This window comes from Rhinoderma darwinii, chromosome 10, assembly GCF_050947455.1.
Source record: "Rhinoderma darwinii isolate aRhiDar2 chromosome 10, aRhiDar2.hap1, whole genome shotgun sequence".
Taxonomy (NCBI): Eukaryota; Metazoa; Chordata; class Amphibia; order Anura; family Rhinodermatidae; genus Rhinoderma; species Rhinoderma darwinii.
Window position 1 is genome coordinate 86,312,469 of NC_134696.1, and position 16,605 is coordinate 86,329,073.

The following is a 16,605-nucleotide window of genomic DNA, read 5'->3' on the forward strand; positions in this document are numbered from 1 at the left end:
GCTTGTGTGATTCACCCCCCAGTGTTCTCTCCTCCCTAGCTTTAGTTCAGTTTGTGTGACCTGCCCTCCTATCCGCTCTACACTCTGGTCTTCTGTGTACAAGCAGATGATGTCAGCCCCCAAGTGGCTCAACGGTCATGCGCATGAGGCATTAGGGGTTGTGCATGGATAGGCACAACAGTATTGCGGAGCCAGTTGGTTAGGAAGGATGCTGCCAGTGCCGTAATCCCTAGGGCGTCAGGTGCCAACGTCTCCGGGGAGTAAATGCAGGTAGATAAATACAATGGGAACCAGGTGGGATCCAGTGTGAAAAAACAACACTAACCAGGCACAATACTTGCACGAGTGTTGAACTTGTGGAAGTATTGCGCCTGAATAGTGTCGTTTTTTCACAGTGGATCCCATTTGGTTCCCATTGTTTTTATCTACCTAGTTTTTAGCATTTAGGAAGTAAATGAGCAATAACCTTTTCAGTGCATTTGTGTACATAGCCTTAAAGACTATTTGCAAAGTTACTTCATTTATTTCAGATGCATTGGGGAAAAAAAAACAAAAAACATTATTGCAAAAGTGGACATATCCTTTCAGGTGTAAATAAATATTCATTACGTTTTCCTGTGATGCAGGTTGAGCGTTTTCCTTTTCTCGGGAGAATGCAAAACATGAGGTCTGTGATCAGAGACTCTTCCTTCCAGTCCAAGCAAATGGGCAGACGAGAAAACAAAGTCATCAATATAGAGGGCCGGGTTCAATTTGACCTTCTGCAGGTATTGATACATAAATACGCTTATGTTTGTTCCACCCTGTGGTGTTTGTGTTTATCGCTTACATACAATGGAGAATTCGGATCTCGTCAGCCGTAAACGATAACCCCCTCGACCCCACTTTTGGCAGTCCGTTCTCAAGCCTAAGCCACTTTGCTGAATAGAATTTTCATCCAAGATGTGGCGGGGCAGCCATAATCTGCTGACTGTGAAGTCATGTTCTGGACTGTCCTCTTGCTGTGGAGCACATTTTAACTGATCCAGAGGAGCATCTCACTAGTGAGGCCCACTACAAAGTTTGAGAACAATTAACCCCTTAGTGACCACTAATACAACTTTTTACGTGATTCACTAATGGGCTTTAGGCTAGGCTGACGCCTTTTCACGTCAGCCTAGTCTAAGTCCTGCACGGGTCTCCCGTGCAGGCAGGAGCCGGGGCTCTGCTGTCTGATGACAGCTGAGCTCCTGCTCCAACGCCCGCGATCGAAGTTTACTTCGATCGCGGCCGTTTAACCCGTTAAATGCCGCCGTCAATAGCGACCGCGGCATTTAACTTTGTTTACAGAGGGAGTGCGCTCCCTCTGTCACCCATCGGCGCCCCGCGAATGCAATCGCGGGTCTCCGATGGGGTGTCATGGCAGCCGGGGGACTGATAAAAGCCCCCAGGTCTGCCCTGGACATATGCCTGTTAGGACGCGCCGGAGGCACGTCCTAACAGATTGCCTGTCAGATTTACACTGACAGGCAATAATGCTCTGGTATACGAAGTATACCAGAGCATTATAGCAGCGATCTGAAGATCGCACAGTAAAGTCCCCTAGTGGGACTAATAAAATCAGTCATCAAAGTGAAATAAAGATTATTAATAAAAAGTACAGTAAAAAAATAAATCCATTTTTTTCCATAAAAAGTGGTTTTATTTAGTAAAAGTGTAAAAAAAAAAAAAAAGTACACATATGTGGTATCGCCGCGACCGTAATGACTCCATTAATAAAGTTAATATGTAATTTAAACCGCAAAGTGAACACCGTAAAAAAAAAACGCAAAAAACTATGGCGAAATTGCAATTTTTTTCCATTGCCCCCCAAAAAAGTCATAATAAAAATTAATCAATAAGTCCCATGTACCCCAAAACAGTACCATTCAAAACTACGTCTTGTCCCGCAGAAAACAAGCCCAAAAAATCACTACATTGATGGAAAAATAAAAAAATTACGGCTCTTGGAAAGCGACGATGCAAAAACAAATAATTTTAGTTCAAAAGTGTTTTTATTGTGCAAAAGTCGTAAAACATAAAAAACCTCTACATATGTGGTATCGCCGTAATCGTACCGACCCATAGAATAAAGGTAACATGTTAATTACGTCGCACAGTGAACGGCGTCAATTTAAAAACGCATAGAACAATGGCGGAATTTGAGGTTTTTTTTATAATCCCCCCCCCCAAAAAGGTTAATAAAAGTTAATATAAAAATGATATGTACCCAAAAATGGTGCCATTAAAAAGCACAACTAATCCCGCAAAAAACAAGTCCTCATACAGCTATGTAGACGAAAAAATAAAAAAGTTATAGCTCTTTGAATGCGACTATAGAAAAACGAATAAAATAGCTTGGTCATTAAGGCCTAAAATGGGCTGGTCACTAAGGGGTTAATTTGCCAGAACCACCCCCCCCCCCTCCAAGCAAAAACATTTACCAGCTCCATTTAAAAGTTGAGACTGTCATTACATTAAAGTATTAGGCCAGACTAGACCCCATTATACCAGTCTCTGTGGTCTTCTCAGTCCTCTTCACAAAAGATCAGGGGCACAAGCCTGAAGCCATATACTTTGTTGCTTATTTTTCTTAGGTTTCTGCTTGCAGTCATAGAAGGAAAATATTATCAGCCTCCATTACTGTTGACCTGTGGACTTTACTATGTTTCTTTAGATTAATAGAATGAGTAGGGGGCTATAGAAGTCACACGGGCCCTACAAGTAAAGTTATGCAGTGTATATACACATTAAAGGGTAACTAAATTTTCAACAAACTTCTGACATGTCATAGTGACATGTCAGAAGTTTTGATTGGTGGGGGTCCGAGCACTGAGACCCCACCAATCGCTAAAACGACGCGGCAAGAAACGATGCTTTTTCCGGAAATTAATGTATCAGAGTACGAGCACAATAGAAAGTCTGAGCCCGTACTCCGCTACATGGGCTTTCCGGAGAAAACTGAAACGAAGCGGCTCAGAGCTCACACAAGCACTTCTGCCGCTTCGTTTTAGCGATTGGAGGGGGTCTCGGTGCTCGGACCCCCACCAATCAAAACTTCTGACCTGTCACTTTGACGTGTAAGAAGTTTATTGAACGTTTAGTTACCCTTTTAAACTTTATCTATAAAAAAATAAATAAAGGAATTCTTTTATTGCAGGTTCTTCTGAGAGATTACAAGCTTCGCTCCTACACCTTGAATGCGGTCAGTTATCACTTCTTACAAGAACAGAAGGAGGACGTACAACATTCCATCATTACTGATCTGCAGGTATAGCTTCATTGTCCGCTTTAGATCCCAGAAACCTACAACATAGGCCAGTCTCCTTACTGGCTGTTCCTATACTTCCCAGTTTCTATGGAGTTTATTACATATTTTAACCATGAGCAGTAAGCTCCTGAGATCTCCCTTGTGGTGGCTACAGACAACCTGAATTTTATCATGTAACTCTATGCCTCTGATCATTATACTGTTTAATGCTGTGAGACCCTCCCCATGTTGCTGCGTTATAACCAAATTTGAAGCCATACTTGTCATATAAAAAAAATGATCATGGACTTTGCTTTTATGGTTTTTGGCAGAATGGAAATGAGCAGACCCGCAGGCGACTTGCTGTGTACTGCTTGAAGGACGCCTACTTACCGCTGCGCCTCTTGGAGAAGCTCATGTGTGTTATTAATTATATGGAGATGGCTCGTGTGACCGGTGTGCCTCTCAATTACCTATTATCCCGTGGACAGCAAATCAAGGTCGTATCGCAGCTTCTCAGACAGGTATCTGCAAACTTCATGTCACAGGGATTTTAATGCATTAGTTTAACATTCCTTCTGATCAGTAATTGTGGATTATCGGATGCCGGAATAAAATAATTTCACTGTATAATATTATTGGCTAATCTGTCAAATCCGCTTGTAAATGTCTCGTTCTAACCGCTAAGTTAAATGGGAATGGTGCCTTTTCATGCAAAAATAACCACGTGACTGTTCGTGACGTGGCTACTTGGCATTACTAGATTCTGAGTACCGACGTCCAATGACCAATGTCGTTCATGTATGTATTGTGACTGATAACTTTAAGGTGAATATAGATTTGCAGATGCAAACAAGCCTCTAGGATAACAAAATGCCTTCCTACCTGACAATCTCCTTTTTGTTTTTTCCGCAAGATATTCAGATTTAGGCAACAAATATGTTTAATGTCTAACGACAAATATTAATCAGATACTGGGAAATGTATCAGAATATCTGTTACTATGAGGTAATCAGTCACATTTCAGCCTTACTTATTCCAGTCAGGGCCACGTGATGGCATGTCACGTGACTTGCTGATTGGTGGACAGTATGTAGCCAATCGTATGATGACTGCAGCAGGTCTTGTGGGGAACAATGAGTAGCCCACTTAGTAAATGTGGCCGTCTTTTACTTGCTCTGACTGAAATACTCCTTTAACATAAAAATAAGACGATGCTCTGTATATTATTTCCTTTATATAATATCACATTCTTGCAATCTCATTTTGTATATTTTGCATATCATTTTTTACTTTTAAAGCTGTTTTTTGTTCTTTTATTATATTAGGCCATGAAGCAAGATCTTGTAATGCCAGTGGTGAAATCAGAGGGTGGCGAGGACTACACTGGTGCCACCGTTATTGAACCCGTTAAAGGGTAAATAAACGCCTATGTTATTCACCTAAACACTTCACCATTAAGAATTCAGCAGTTGATAGCAGAACATGGATAAACATTAAAGGGGTCGTATGAGCTTAGGGAAAAAAAAAGAAAACTTTTTATTTTTTATTATTATTAATAACCATCACTCTTGTTCATGGGTTCTGTTGGGTGTTGCAGATCCACTCCATTTACCTGAATGGGGCTGAACTGCACTACCAGGCACAGCCTGAGGACAAGTGTGATGCTATTTCTAGTGGAAAGAAAGCAGACCGTTTTTCTAATCCCTGACAAACCCTATCGTTTGCAATAATAATAATTGTATGGGAGATATGTGTGTTAGTTGTTGAAAATAAGGATATGATCTAATCCCTGATATTTTTAGAAGATGGAGACTTTTAATATCACTACACAAATATTCTCATGATTTTACTATCCCGCGTCATTTATTGCCCTGTCACGTTTATTTTAGGTATTATGATGTGCCTATTGCCACTCTAGATTTTTCATCGCTGTATCCATCTATCATGATGGCTCACAATCTCTGCTATACTACCCTACTGCAATCTGGATCCATTGAAAAATATGGGTGAGTATTTTATTCTGGATACTATTTCTGGCCCAGTATTCCCAAGACCATTTATAGAAAGTAATCCCAAATTTCACCTTTTGAAGAAGTTGTCCAGGTTGGGGGCTGTTTTTTTTTATACCGATGACCTTATCCATTAGATAGGTCATCAGTATATGGTCAATAGGGGTCCGACAGCCCCCCCCCCCGCACTGATCAGCTGTTCCGGGTGTTATGCAGTGGGCGGTGCCGGAATTTAGAAGGCTCTGACCACTGTATGGCAGCTCTTGCTGCTATTCACTGCTTCCGGCAATGACCCTGCATAGCTTCCGGCGCCCGGAGGCAGCCGGGTCAGTTGATCGGTGCGAAGTCTGAGTTTCGGACCCCCACCGATCCTATACTGATGACCTATCCTTTTGGATAGGTCATGTATTAAAAACAGCCCCCAACCTGGAAAACTGCTTTAATAAAACCTAATTTTAGATGGAGACATTGGAGGAGCATTTGGGAAGTCTGAGTTTGTTCTTTATGCCTTTTTAGTTTTCATGTGCTATACTTAAATAAATTTAGAGAATGTGTACATCAATATAATGCTGAGAGCAGCCAAAGCGGAGTGTGTAGATTTTGTAGGGGCAGTGGGCAGTCATCGTTATGCAACAATGTTAGCGAGGGTGACTTTATTTGCCTGGAAAAGTGTCATGGCATATGGTAAACCATCACGTCTCCCCTGCTCGCATTCAACATGTCAAATAAAGCCACTCACGTTTTTAAGGTATCTGACTGACTTCTTGCTTCTATTCACCTCATCATATAATGATACTTCATAGAAAAATCAAACCAACTTCTCTGAGTGGTCTAGTCACTGCTCCCCACAAGATCAGCACACTCCTCTCCTGCTGCAGTCATCATATGATTGGCAGGATCAGACAGTGCTGATCTTGTGGGATGATAGTGACTGCCATCCTGGTATCGCATGTTCAAGGCTTTTTTTTCTTCTCTTTCTGCAGGCTCAACCCTGAAGACTTTATCAAGACTCCAACAGGTGATTGTTTTGTCAAGTCCAATCTAAGGAAAGGGTTGCTGCCTGAGATTTTAGAAAACCTCTTATCTGCCCGAAAGAAGTGAGTAAACTTGGTTCTGTCTCATTAACAATATCATTTTTAGATGCCTTGTGTTAAATTACATTTTGCTCAATGTTTCCTTAGGAAAGCTTTTCAACCTCTTATGAGGAATTAAAAGGTATCGCCTGCACAAGAACGGTTAAAAAATATTTTTATTAAATCTTTAAAATGGGCTACTCAAGCCAATAATTTCTATAGATACCAGGCTAACCAGATAGGTAAGACTAGATAAGGGTGCCAATATATTGATTTAAATTATTATAGAGCTACTCCAAATATCCAGTTAAAACATATAAATTCTGTCCCTACCTGGACTAAATAGCAAAGTGTGCACTCACACCGAGTAAAGATCTGATCCCTAGCAGCGGAGTGTGTGTGAACACTCAGTAGTAAAACCGCAGCACCTGCGACACAGTGTGCATTCACACCGAGTAAAGATCTGATCCCTAGCAGCACAGTGTGTGTGAACTTCATCAATTGTAAGACCCAAGGTGTCATATATTTGATGACATGCAGCTGCGGTGTCCAATATGTGGGTAAAACCATTTGCGACTTTCGCAGACGTATCAGAGATCACATCAATGACACGGCTAAACGAGCTGATACTCCGATCGCACGCCATATTTGGGAATGTCATCCGGGCAACTCTGACCATTTGAGATTCCAGGGGATTGAATGGGTACGTCCCCATCCTAGAGGGGGTAACTGGGATAAACATTTACTCCAGCGGGAAGCGAGGTGGATATTTCTGTTGCAGACTGTTAAACCTGGAGGCCTCAATGATGACATCTCCTATACTTGTTTCTTATAAGGTGGAGCTGACATTTGGAGATGGTAGTTTATGTATATGGATCGGTGGCGATTCTTTATTTGTATTATCTATACATCTTACTGGCTTATAAAGAATCAATTGTCTCTTAATGACCGCTCATCGATATCACTACAAATTGCTTCTCCTACATATACGACCATTATTAGGAATTATAGCCGCTTGGTAATTCCCATAGCTATATGACCGTAAGTGTCGTTTAAATAAGTGATTTGGATGAGCTCGTGAATGGGCGGGGCGTCGATGACGTGGCACGCTCTGATTGGGTGTTTGAGGTAATCGTCCAGCCTCCCAAAGGGCAGGGCTAAAAGCTTAACCCCTTAATGACCAAGCAATTTTTTAAATTTTTCCATTGTCTCATTCTAAGAGCTATAACCTTTTTATTTTTGCGTCGACATAGCTGTATAAGGTCTTGTTTTTTGCAGGACAAGTTGTAATTTTTAATAGCCCCATTTTGGGGTACATAGAATTTATTGATTAACTTTTATTAACTTTTTTTTGGAGGGAATAGAAAAAAAACAGCAATTTCGCAACACTTTTTTGCGTTCTAAATTTACGCCGTTCACCGTGTGGTATAAATAACACTAACTATTCAGTGGGTTGCTGTGATTGCAACGATACCAAATTTGTATAGATTTTGTATGTTTTACTACTTTTACACAGTGAAAACACTTTTTTTTTCAAAATTATTTGTTTTTGTGTCTCCATATTTGAAGAGCCGTAACGGTTTTATTTTTTTGCCGATGCCATTGTATGAGGGCTTTTTTTTTGCGGGACGACTTTTAGTTTTTATCGGTACCATTTTGGAGTAGATACGACTTCTTGATCACTTTTTATCACATTTGTTTAAAGGCTGGATTTAAAGAAAACAGCAATTTTTGCAGGTTTTATTTATTTAATTTTTTACGCCTTTCACCGTGCGGGTTAACTTATGTAATAACTTTATAGTCGGGGTCGTTACGGACGTGTCGATACCAAATATGCGTAACTTTTTTACTTTATTTTGTTTGTAAATAATAAAGCAGTTTGTAAGGGGAAAAGTGGGTTTTTCATTTTTTTTTTTTTTAAACCGTTTTACTAGTCCCACTAGGGGACTTCACTATGCGATTATCCGATCGCATTTATACTCCTGTAGTGCAGTGTATTACTGCCTGTCTGTGTAAAACGGACAGGCATCTGCTAGGTCATGCCTCCGGCATGATCTAGCAGGCATTCGCTCCAGGCAGACCTAGGGGCCTTTATTAGGCCCCCCCCGGCTGCCATCGGAGACACAGACACTCGGTGATCTTATCGACGGGTGTCAGTTGGATGAGAGGGAGCTCCCTCCCTCTCTCCAAAACCACTCAGATGCGGTGCACGCTATTGAGCGCCGCATCTGAAGGGTTAAACGGGTGAGATCGATACTAATATGACTATGGGCCGGTCACTAACGGGTTAAATAGTTAGCTTTCTGTTGCAGCTCTGCGGTCAGATACCAGAACCGTGCTGTTAGGAGAAAAGCTCTAGCAGACACAGGGCGTAAAGACAATACGGCACAAAAAAAACTGATGTGCTAATCTGCCCTGTCTCAATATACATGATATACATGCCTCTGATGAAACGGTCTCTATAAAATAAGGACGTGGAAACGCGTTAGGCGTTTAATCTTTGTTCAGTGTGAATGCACACTCTGGTTATCAGGCGGACAATATTTACCAGGTGTGAATGCCGCTATCACTATAGGTGTTACGCTGCTACTGAGGAGTGTGAATGCCACTACCTGCATGTGCTGATGCTCATCTCAACAACAAAGTACTCTGTGTTTTTTTTAGATATTGCTGACTAGTGTGAATGCACACTTAATATATTTTATTTGTCTAGTGTGAATGCAGAATACTGCTTGAGGTGCTGCACTGTTTGTCATGGGTGTTAATACATAAGAAATGTAGGTGCTGTGGCTCATTTCAGTGTGAATGCACACGGTGTCGCAGGTGCTGCGGTTTTACTACTGAGTGTTCACACACACTCCGCTGCTAGGGATCAGATCTTTACTCGGTGTGAGTGCACACTTTGCTATTTAGTCCAGGTAGGGACAGAATTTATATGTTTTAACTGGGTATTTGGAGTAGCTCTATAATAATTGAAATCAATATATTGGCACCCTTATCTAGTCTAACCTATCTGGTTAGCCTGGTATCTATAGAAATTATTGGCTTGAGTAGCCCATTTTAAAGATTTTAATAAAAATACAAATATTTTTTTAAGCGTTCTTCTCCAGGCGATACCTTCTATTTTGAGTTACGTGAACGCAAAAATTTCAAAAACTATCTTTCTTGATCTAGTTCTTATGAGGAATTCTATTAGGGCCGGGCAATTATGAACTAAATCAAAATCACGATTAATTCAACATGTAACCTCGATTACGATTATTTAGGCCACACCCCTTTTTGCATGCCAAGCCCCCTATTTGCATGCTACGCCATTGAATTAATATTTGAGCCTGCTGTATACTACTAGTATATAATATACCCCTGAGTCTGCTGTATACTACTAGTATATAATATACCCCGGAGTCTGCTGTATACTACTAGTATATAATATACCCCGGAGTCTGCTGTATACTACTAGTATATAATATACCCCGGAGTCTGCTGTATACTACTAGTATATAATATACCCCTGAGTCTGCTGTATACTACTAGTATATAATATACCCCGGAGTCTGCTGTATACTACTAGTATATAATATACCCCTGAGTCTGCTGTATACTACTAGTATATAATATACCCCGGAGTCTGCTGTATACTACTAGTATATAATATACCCCGGAGTCTGCTGTATACTACTAGTATATAATATACCCCGGAGTCTGCTGTATACTACTAGTATATAATATACCCCGGAGTCTGCTGTATACTACTAGTATATAATATACCCCTGAGTCTGCTGTATACTACTAGTATATAATATACCCCTGAGTCTGCTGTATACTACTAGTATATAATATACCCCTGAGTCTGCTGTATACTACTAGTATATAATATACCCCTGAGTCTGCTGTATACTACTAGTATACAGAAGGTTTAGAGCCAGGGGGTATACATACAGCATATATGTTATACAGCAGGCAGGCTCAGGGGGTATATATTATATACAGTAGTATACTATTCCACTAACAGTTGGCTGAGGCATCTCAAAGTCAGGATCTTCCTGACTAGTGTGTTCTTAGTCTTTGAGTTCCTTCTACCCAGCCTCTTTTCAGCATAAAAAAAAGTACACAAACATTAAAGAGTAGCAATTTATAAGAGAGGAATCACAGGCCTGTTTCACATACTGTATGTCGCCAGTGGTGGTCAGGCCGCACTCGGTGCGCAATGTCAGCTGCCTCTGCTGCGGTCGCCGTTCACCCCCCCCGGACGGTCCCCATACTTTGTGCTTAGTTCCATCAGCTTCCTAACTGATGCGGTCGCCGCTCACCCCCCCCCCCCCCCCTCTGTACGGTCCCCATACTTTCTGCTCTGCTCCAACAGCTGCCTCTCTGCTGCTGTCGCCGCTCACCCCCCCGGACACTCCCCATACTTTCTGCTTTGTTCCGTCAGCCTCCTCTCTTCTGCGGTCGCTGCTCACCCCTCCCCGGACTGTCCCCATGCTTTTTGTTTGGGGACTGTCCGTGGGGATGAGTGGCGACAGCTGACCAAAACAAAGTGGACTAGCTGTAAATAGTGCAGCGACGGCACTATGCCATGCTCTGCTTGTGGGGGACCAGTCTTGCCTCAGGCAGGGCCCACCGACTGATTTGGTGGGTCTGCTTGTGCCTCAGCAGCCAGCCTGAACGTGCTGTAACTCATAATCCCTGCACTCCAGGCAGCCAGACCTTCGGCGTTCTGGAGGAGCAACGTCAATGCCGTCACATTGAGCCTGATCTGCCATTGGCTTTCCCAAACGTCAGGAACTGTATGCTATCCAATCAAAATCGCTGGTATGTTAATCACATATCAGCGATTCTAATTGGATAGCATTCAGTTACTGACGGCAGAGGCAGGGCTGCATGTAATAACCGAACCGAAATGCCATGTCCAGCAGAGCTGATTCTAAGCTGACATCTTTACAACAAAATCATAAATCAAATAAGATGTCCTCATAGAATAGCATTCAGGAGAGCAGAAATTGTGTGACATACAAGCTGCAGAAGACGAACGCTGCTACATTTTTAATCAAAACTAATTGCAAATGTGTTTTTAAATAAAATACGTACATTGCAATATTTTTTTAAAGAAATGTCTGCGACGGTGTCTATAGCCTTTAATTATAAAAGTTTATTTTAGATCATGTACAGTAATAGATATACGTTGTCATTGATGAGGACCTGTCTGCTCTCCTGACATGACCATTTTAATAAACATTTGCATTCCTCGTGAAATTACAATGCTGAGCATCTTTTTCATATTTTCTTAGAGTTCTGCATTGTCGTCTCCGTTCTTCCTCCTGGAACTGTGTGAATAGATTGACAACTGGGTGTTACTATTCCCCTTGCCAATAGGGTGTGTCCCTACACAGTCTGAGAATGTCCGCACTGATTGGAGAGCGTCCGCGTAAGGCCACACGGAGCAGCACTGACCCAGCCGGCACCATGTTCGGCCAGCATTATTGAAAGTAAAACGTCCCTTTACCAGCAAAATCGTGCGTTCATAAACGTTGTATTAATAGCCGCACGACTTTGCAGGTAAAGGACCGTTTTACATCCAACAACCCGCGGCCGTTCACAGGCTATTTAACAGCTGCCGCCGAACATGGTGCTGGCGCGGTTGTCGGCCGCATGGTGGCCGAGTTCAGTGCTGCTCCGTGTGGCCTTGCCCTTAAACTATATAGGGACACATCCCATTGACATGGGGTATGGTTAACACCAACTTGTCAATATAACTATCCATTTCCAGGAGGAATAATAGAGGGAGGACACAATGCAGAGTTCTAAAAAAAAAGTGCTCCAGAATTGTTATTTTATGGGGCCTACAACTTGCTAAAACAGACCGGTCAGGAGAATTGACAGGTCCTCTTTAATTCTGGGGTGGACAAGACTAAGGGAGCAGGTGGCCTCTAACTTTTTCTTTGGATATCAATGGAGTCAATGTGGCTCATGGAGTGGCTCATTTTGCTCCTATAGTCAGCAGCATTATGTCCTTCCTTGGGTGAATGATTGTTATGTCTATGGCCAGCGTAATATTTCAACCCCTAGTGTTGGCAGAGGTTGGAGATGCATCCAGTGTCTTTACACTAGTATGAAAGAATTCTATATTCATTCCAATGAAGCCTGCTGTGACTATCATGTTACTGGTAGATGATGGGTAATAGTGAGCGTACAGATGACTGTCATACGGGGACAGGACATACAAAATTTGTTAGCAAACAGTTCTTTGATCAGACGCACGTTTCAGTTTTAACAATGCATTGCCGATCTTGACTTTCCAACGTAGAGCCTCCATTATTTTCATCTAAGCTATGTTTTTTTGTTTTTTTTTTTCTTTCAGGGCAAAAGCAGAGCTGAAGAATGAGACTGATCCCTTTAAGCAGAAGGTCTTGGATGGTCGTCAGCTGGCGCTAAAAGTTAGCGCCAACTCTGTCTATGGGTTCACTGGAGCACAAGTTGGAAAACTACCCTGTCTCGAGATTTCACAGGTAGGTCAGGGTGCTAAAACCCATACAGTGGAGGAAAGAATGCGGTACGCGACAAAGCACTCTGGAGGAGATTCATCGAAGTTAGTGTAAATTGGAGCGGTTACCCATAGCAACCAATCAGATTCCAGCTCTCATTTTTTTTTTTTTTAAGGGCCCTTTGGAAAATAAAAGAAGTTTGGTTGCTATGGGTAACTTCTTCACGTTTCTCCCTATTATATTAACAACGTTCATCTTGCAAAAAACAGCAAAGTCTGTGTAGCAGTAAACGAACATCTGCTGTAATAGGCCGTATTACTACACAGACTATATCCAAAAGAGTGAGCTCGGCACAACTAACGATTTTTTTCTTGGTCTCGGAGAACCCCTTTAACTGCCATCTTGCCATATACATCTTCCATCTGTTTTCAGCAATGCAACAAGTAGTGATGGTATCTCCGCTGTTTACTCCTCTGGGAATTCCCTCCATTCCCCAGTCCACGGGCAATGTCCTTTTTGTATCGCTATCAATGGTTGTATTCATAGACCTGAGTATGGCAGACTTTTCCTGTAAATATACAAGTCCCAGTCAAGTATGCAAATTCCGTGATAAAGTGATGTTTTAATAAGGATAAAAGTAAACTTGTAAAAGTACAATAACCTGGTGGTTATTAAAGGGAAGAGAGACATAAAGCCGTAGTTTAACAGGTGGACATGGTTGGATTGTGCAACAGTAGCGGAATCTCTCCTGCTGTAATCGCCATAAGCAAACTTATTATCAATATAATCTGTGAGTGCACGGCGATCGCTGAAGTACAATGGCCCCTTGAGCTTTTTTTTTTTTTTACAAAATCGCAACACTCCTGATTTCATTTACCCGCTGCACAAAAAAAATGCACCGTAAACGCATGCGGAAATTGACCTGCGATGCAGATTTTTAATCTGCCACATGTCCGTATCTTATTGCGTAATCGTAGCATTTCAGTGCAGGAGGCCTAATGGAGCTGTGTTGCAATTCCTGGCACTGCGCTCGGTCGGGAGCGCTCTTTAAAAAAAAAAAAAACATAAGGAAAAAGTTGTAACCTCTTCAGTCCAGGCACCAGTGGGGGGATCGCAGAGATGGACCCCACTGATCAGATTTATCCAATCCATATGCCATCAATGCTTATGGCAGAGAAGCCCCTTTAACACATGGGACGCTGCCCTCTGCTTTCTACTGCAGCGATGCTATACATTATTATAATCCTGCCACCATGGTTAGGAGATGGGCCTATTCGGACAGCAGCATGAAGTCTGCTATGTTCAACGACATCCATACAGCTGCACTGACGGCAGCCATGTTTCTTAGCACCCCAAGTACTGTTTTGTTCCAGCATACAGTTGATATGTGGAGAGACTCTAACCAATGTTACAAAACTTGGAAGAAGAAAAAAACAGACATTGAACTAATATCCTTCCGGGGGAAAGGGAGGGAGAGGTTGCGGCAGAGGAGATTAAGTCTTTCCACACTGTGGGGGTTGTGCTGAGGCCAGTTTATCTGCCTTATACATTGACTTTACAGCAGTGTGTGTGTTAAAACAGGAACTGGACAGGTCTTACTAAATTCTACACTTCCCAGTAGATAAGAAGTGATCCAGCCTAAAAGCTGTTTTACTTTTGTCCGCCAGTCGGTTTTGTCAATGTGATTTTTTTTTTTTCCCCCTTTTTTTTCTGCAAATTTATTTGTTTCCATAAATGACGTTAAGATTATATTCCACATTCACAAAAATAATCTGCCGACAAATGGAATTACAGTGAGGTTTTCATCTTGAGCTGGTGGTTTCCTGCTGTCTCAAGATTTTGACCATTTCTGCAAAATGTGGGGAACACTAAAGGAAAACCATTGCTTTGTAGAGACGTCTAGGGAGGTGGTTGTGTCATGTGTGTGTGTGTGTGTGTGTGTGTGTGTGTATGTATATATATATATATATATATATATATATATAGCAGAAAAAGAATGGCGACAGCACACTGCGACACTAATGCCACCTAGACCATATATATATATATATATATAGCATGCGGGCCTAATGAAGGCTCTCATGTCTGCCATCTTTGTACACCTTACCTAATAGATGCCTGTCAGAAACACAATATACTGCAATACATTAGTATTACAGTGTATCATGTAAGCTATCTAATGATCGCTGGTTCAAAAAAACTAGAGAAAAAATTAGAAATTACAAACCGTTGAATAAAGTGTTTTTTACATATATATATATATATATATATATATGTATATGTAAAAAAAACAATCTTTTTCCCATTTTCCCTTTAAAAACAATGTAATTTTGTTTTTTTTTAATTAACATAACTGGTATCGCCACATTTGTAAAAGTCTGAACGAAAATCCGAAAAATGGCTACGGTGGGAAGGGGTAAATTCTTATTGGTTTTCGTGATCTCTGCTTGTTCAGTAGGAACATTCTGTCCGTGGTCATGTGATAGACACACGTGTGCTGGGATCTTTAAAAGACACCGCTCTGATACACATACAGTAACTGTATACTAAATGACAGCAAGCAGAGATTTTGAAAACCGTGAGGAATTAATATAGAAAGTATGTTGTAAAATTATATACATTTTAATTGTACAAAAAAATACATTAAAGGGGTTGTCCCACAAAACACATGTATCCCTTATCCACAGGATAGTGGATACATGTGTGATTGCAGGGGGTACGACCGCTGGGACCCCAGCGATAAGAACAGGGGACCGGAAGTCCCCCCGAAGTGCTCCATGAGAAGCATGGGACTTCCAGTGTCTGTGTCCGGCTTGTGTCTCCTTATGGCCTGTGGATAGGGGATACATGTGTTTTGTGGGACAACCCCTATAGTTTGCTGTAACCGGACAATCCCTTTAATGCTGCTGATGACTTGTAATGTACAATAAAGATAATTCTCTGATTTTGTTTTTCTTGTTATAGAGTGTCACAGGCTTTGGCAGACAGATGATAGAGAAAACCAAACAACTGGTGGAATCTAAGTACACTCTTGCCAATGGATACAAGGCGGACGCCAAGGTAAGCGCTATGCATCTAATATGATATGTCTAGGTGCTGGGATGCAGTGGGACACCATTATAATAGATAGCTGTTGTTCTCTGCAGGTTATTTATGGTGACACAGACTCTGTGATGTGCAAACTCGGAGTTCAGACGGTTTCTGAAACCATGGAGGTGGGAAGAGAAGCAGCAGAGTGGGTGTCCAGTCACTTCACCCCTCCCATAAAATTGGAGTTTGAAAAGGTTTGTATCCCTTGTACTTGTTGCATTAGTGTCGCACATCTTGGTGGGATCATAACTCAAGCATGCAGAATTCATCTGGTCATCCGTTTCCAAAACATGAACTTTTTCCACTGCGCTATTGCCTTTAACCCCTTAAAACCCGCATGATGTATTTTTACAGCGGTAGTTAATGGGCTTTAGTGCCGTTTTTTTTAATTTTATTTACGGTTTCGTTTTTTTTCGTTCTGTCTAATGACAACATTTAATGAATTTTGTGTATAGGGTTTCTCTAGGTGATTTAAAAATTTGTTTACATTTCAACAATTACATTAAAAAATCCCCAAAGCTTTATTCATCTCGAAAATTACTTTAATAGCATATGAAAAATACAACACTTCTAAGGCCCTGTTCACGCCTGCGTTCTGCTGTTCCGTCAGAGGAGCAGAACAAGGGAATAACAGAACCACCGGAACACATTGACTTTAATAGGTTCCGTCGGCTTTCTGT

General features: G+C 41.5%; 1 protein-coding gene across 2 annotated transcripts in view; it reads left to right on the forward strand.

The window, feature by feature from the left end:
* The window catches only part of POLD1 (DNA polymerase delta 1, catalytic subunit), a 120,567-nt gene that overhangs the window by 36,209 nt on the left and 67,753 nt on the right, over positions 1 to 16,605 (forward strand). For both annotated transcript variants that reach the window (XM_075840166.1, XM_075840167.1), the window contains exons 11-19: positions 627 to 767; positions 3,179 to 3,289; positions 3,601 to 3,792; positions 4,597 to 4,685; positions 5,161 to 5,277; positions 6,264 to 6,377; positions 12,712 to 12,859; positions 15,800 to 15,895; positions 15,982 to 16,119. In XM_075840166.1, coding sequence (XP_075696281.1) covers positions 627 to 767; positions 3,179 to 3,289; positions 3,601 to 3,792; positions 4,597 to 4,685; positions 5,161 to 5,277; positions 6,264 to 6,377; positions 12,712 to 12,859; positions 15,800 to 15,895; positions 15,982 to 16,119 — 1,146 coding nt within the window. The remainder of the gene's footprint in view (positions 1 to 626; positions 768 to 3,178; positions 3,290 to 3,600; positions 3,793 to 4,596; positions 4,686 to 5,160; positions 5,278 to 6,263; positions 6,378 to 12,711; positions 12,860 to 15,799; positions 15,896 to 15,981; positions 16,120 to 16,605) is intronic.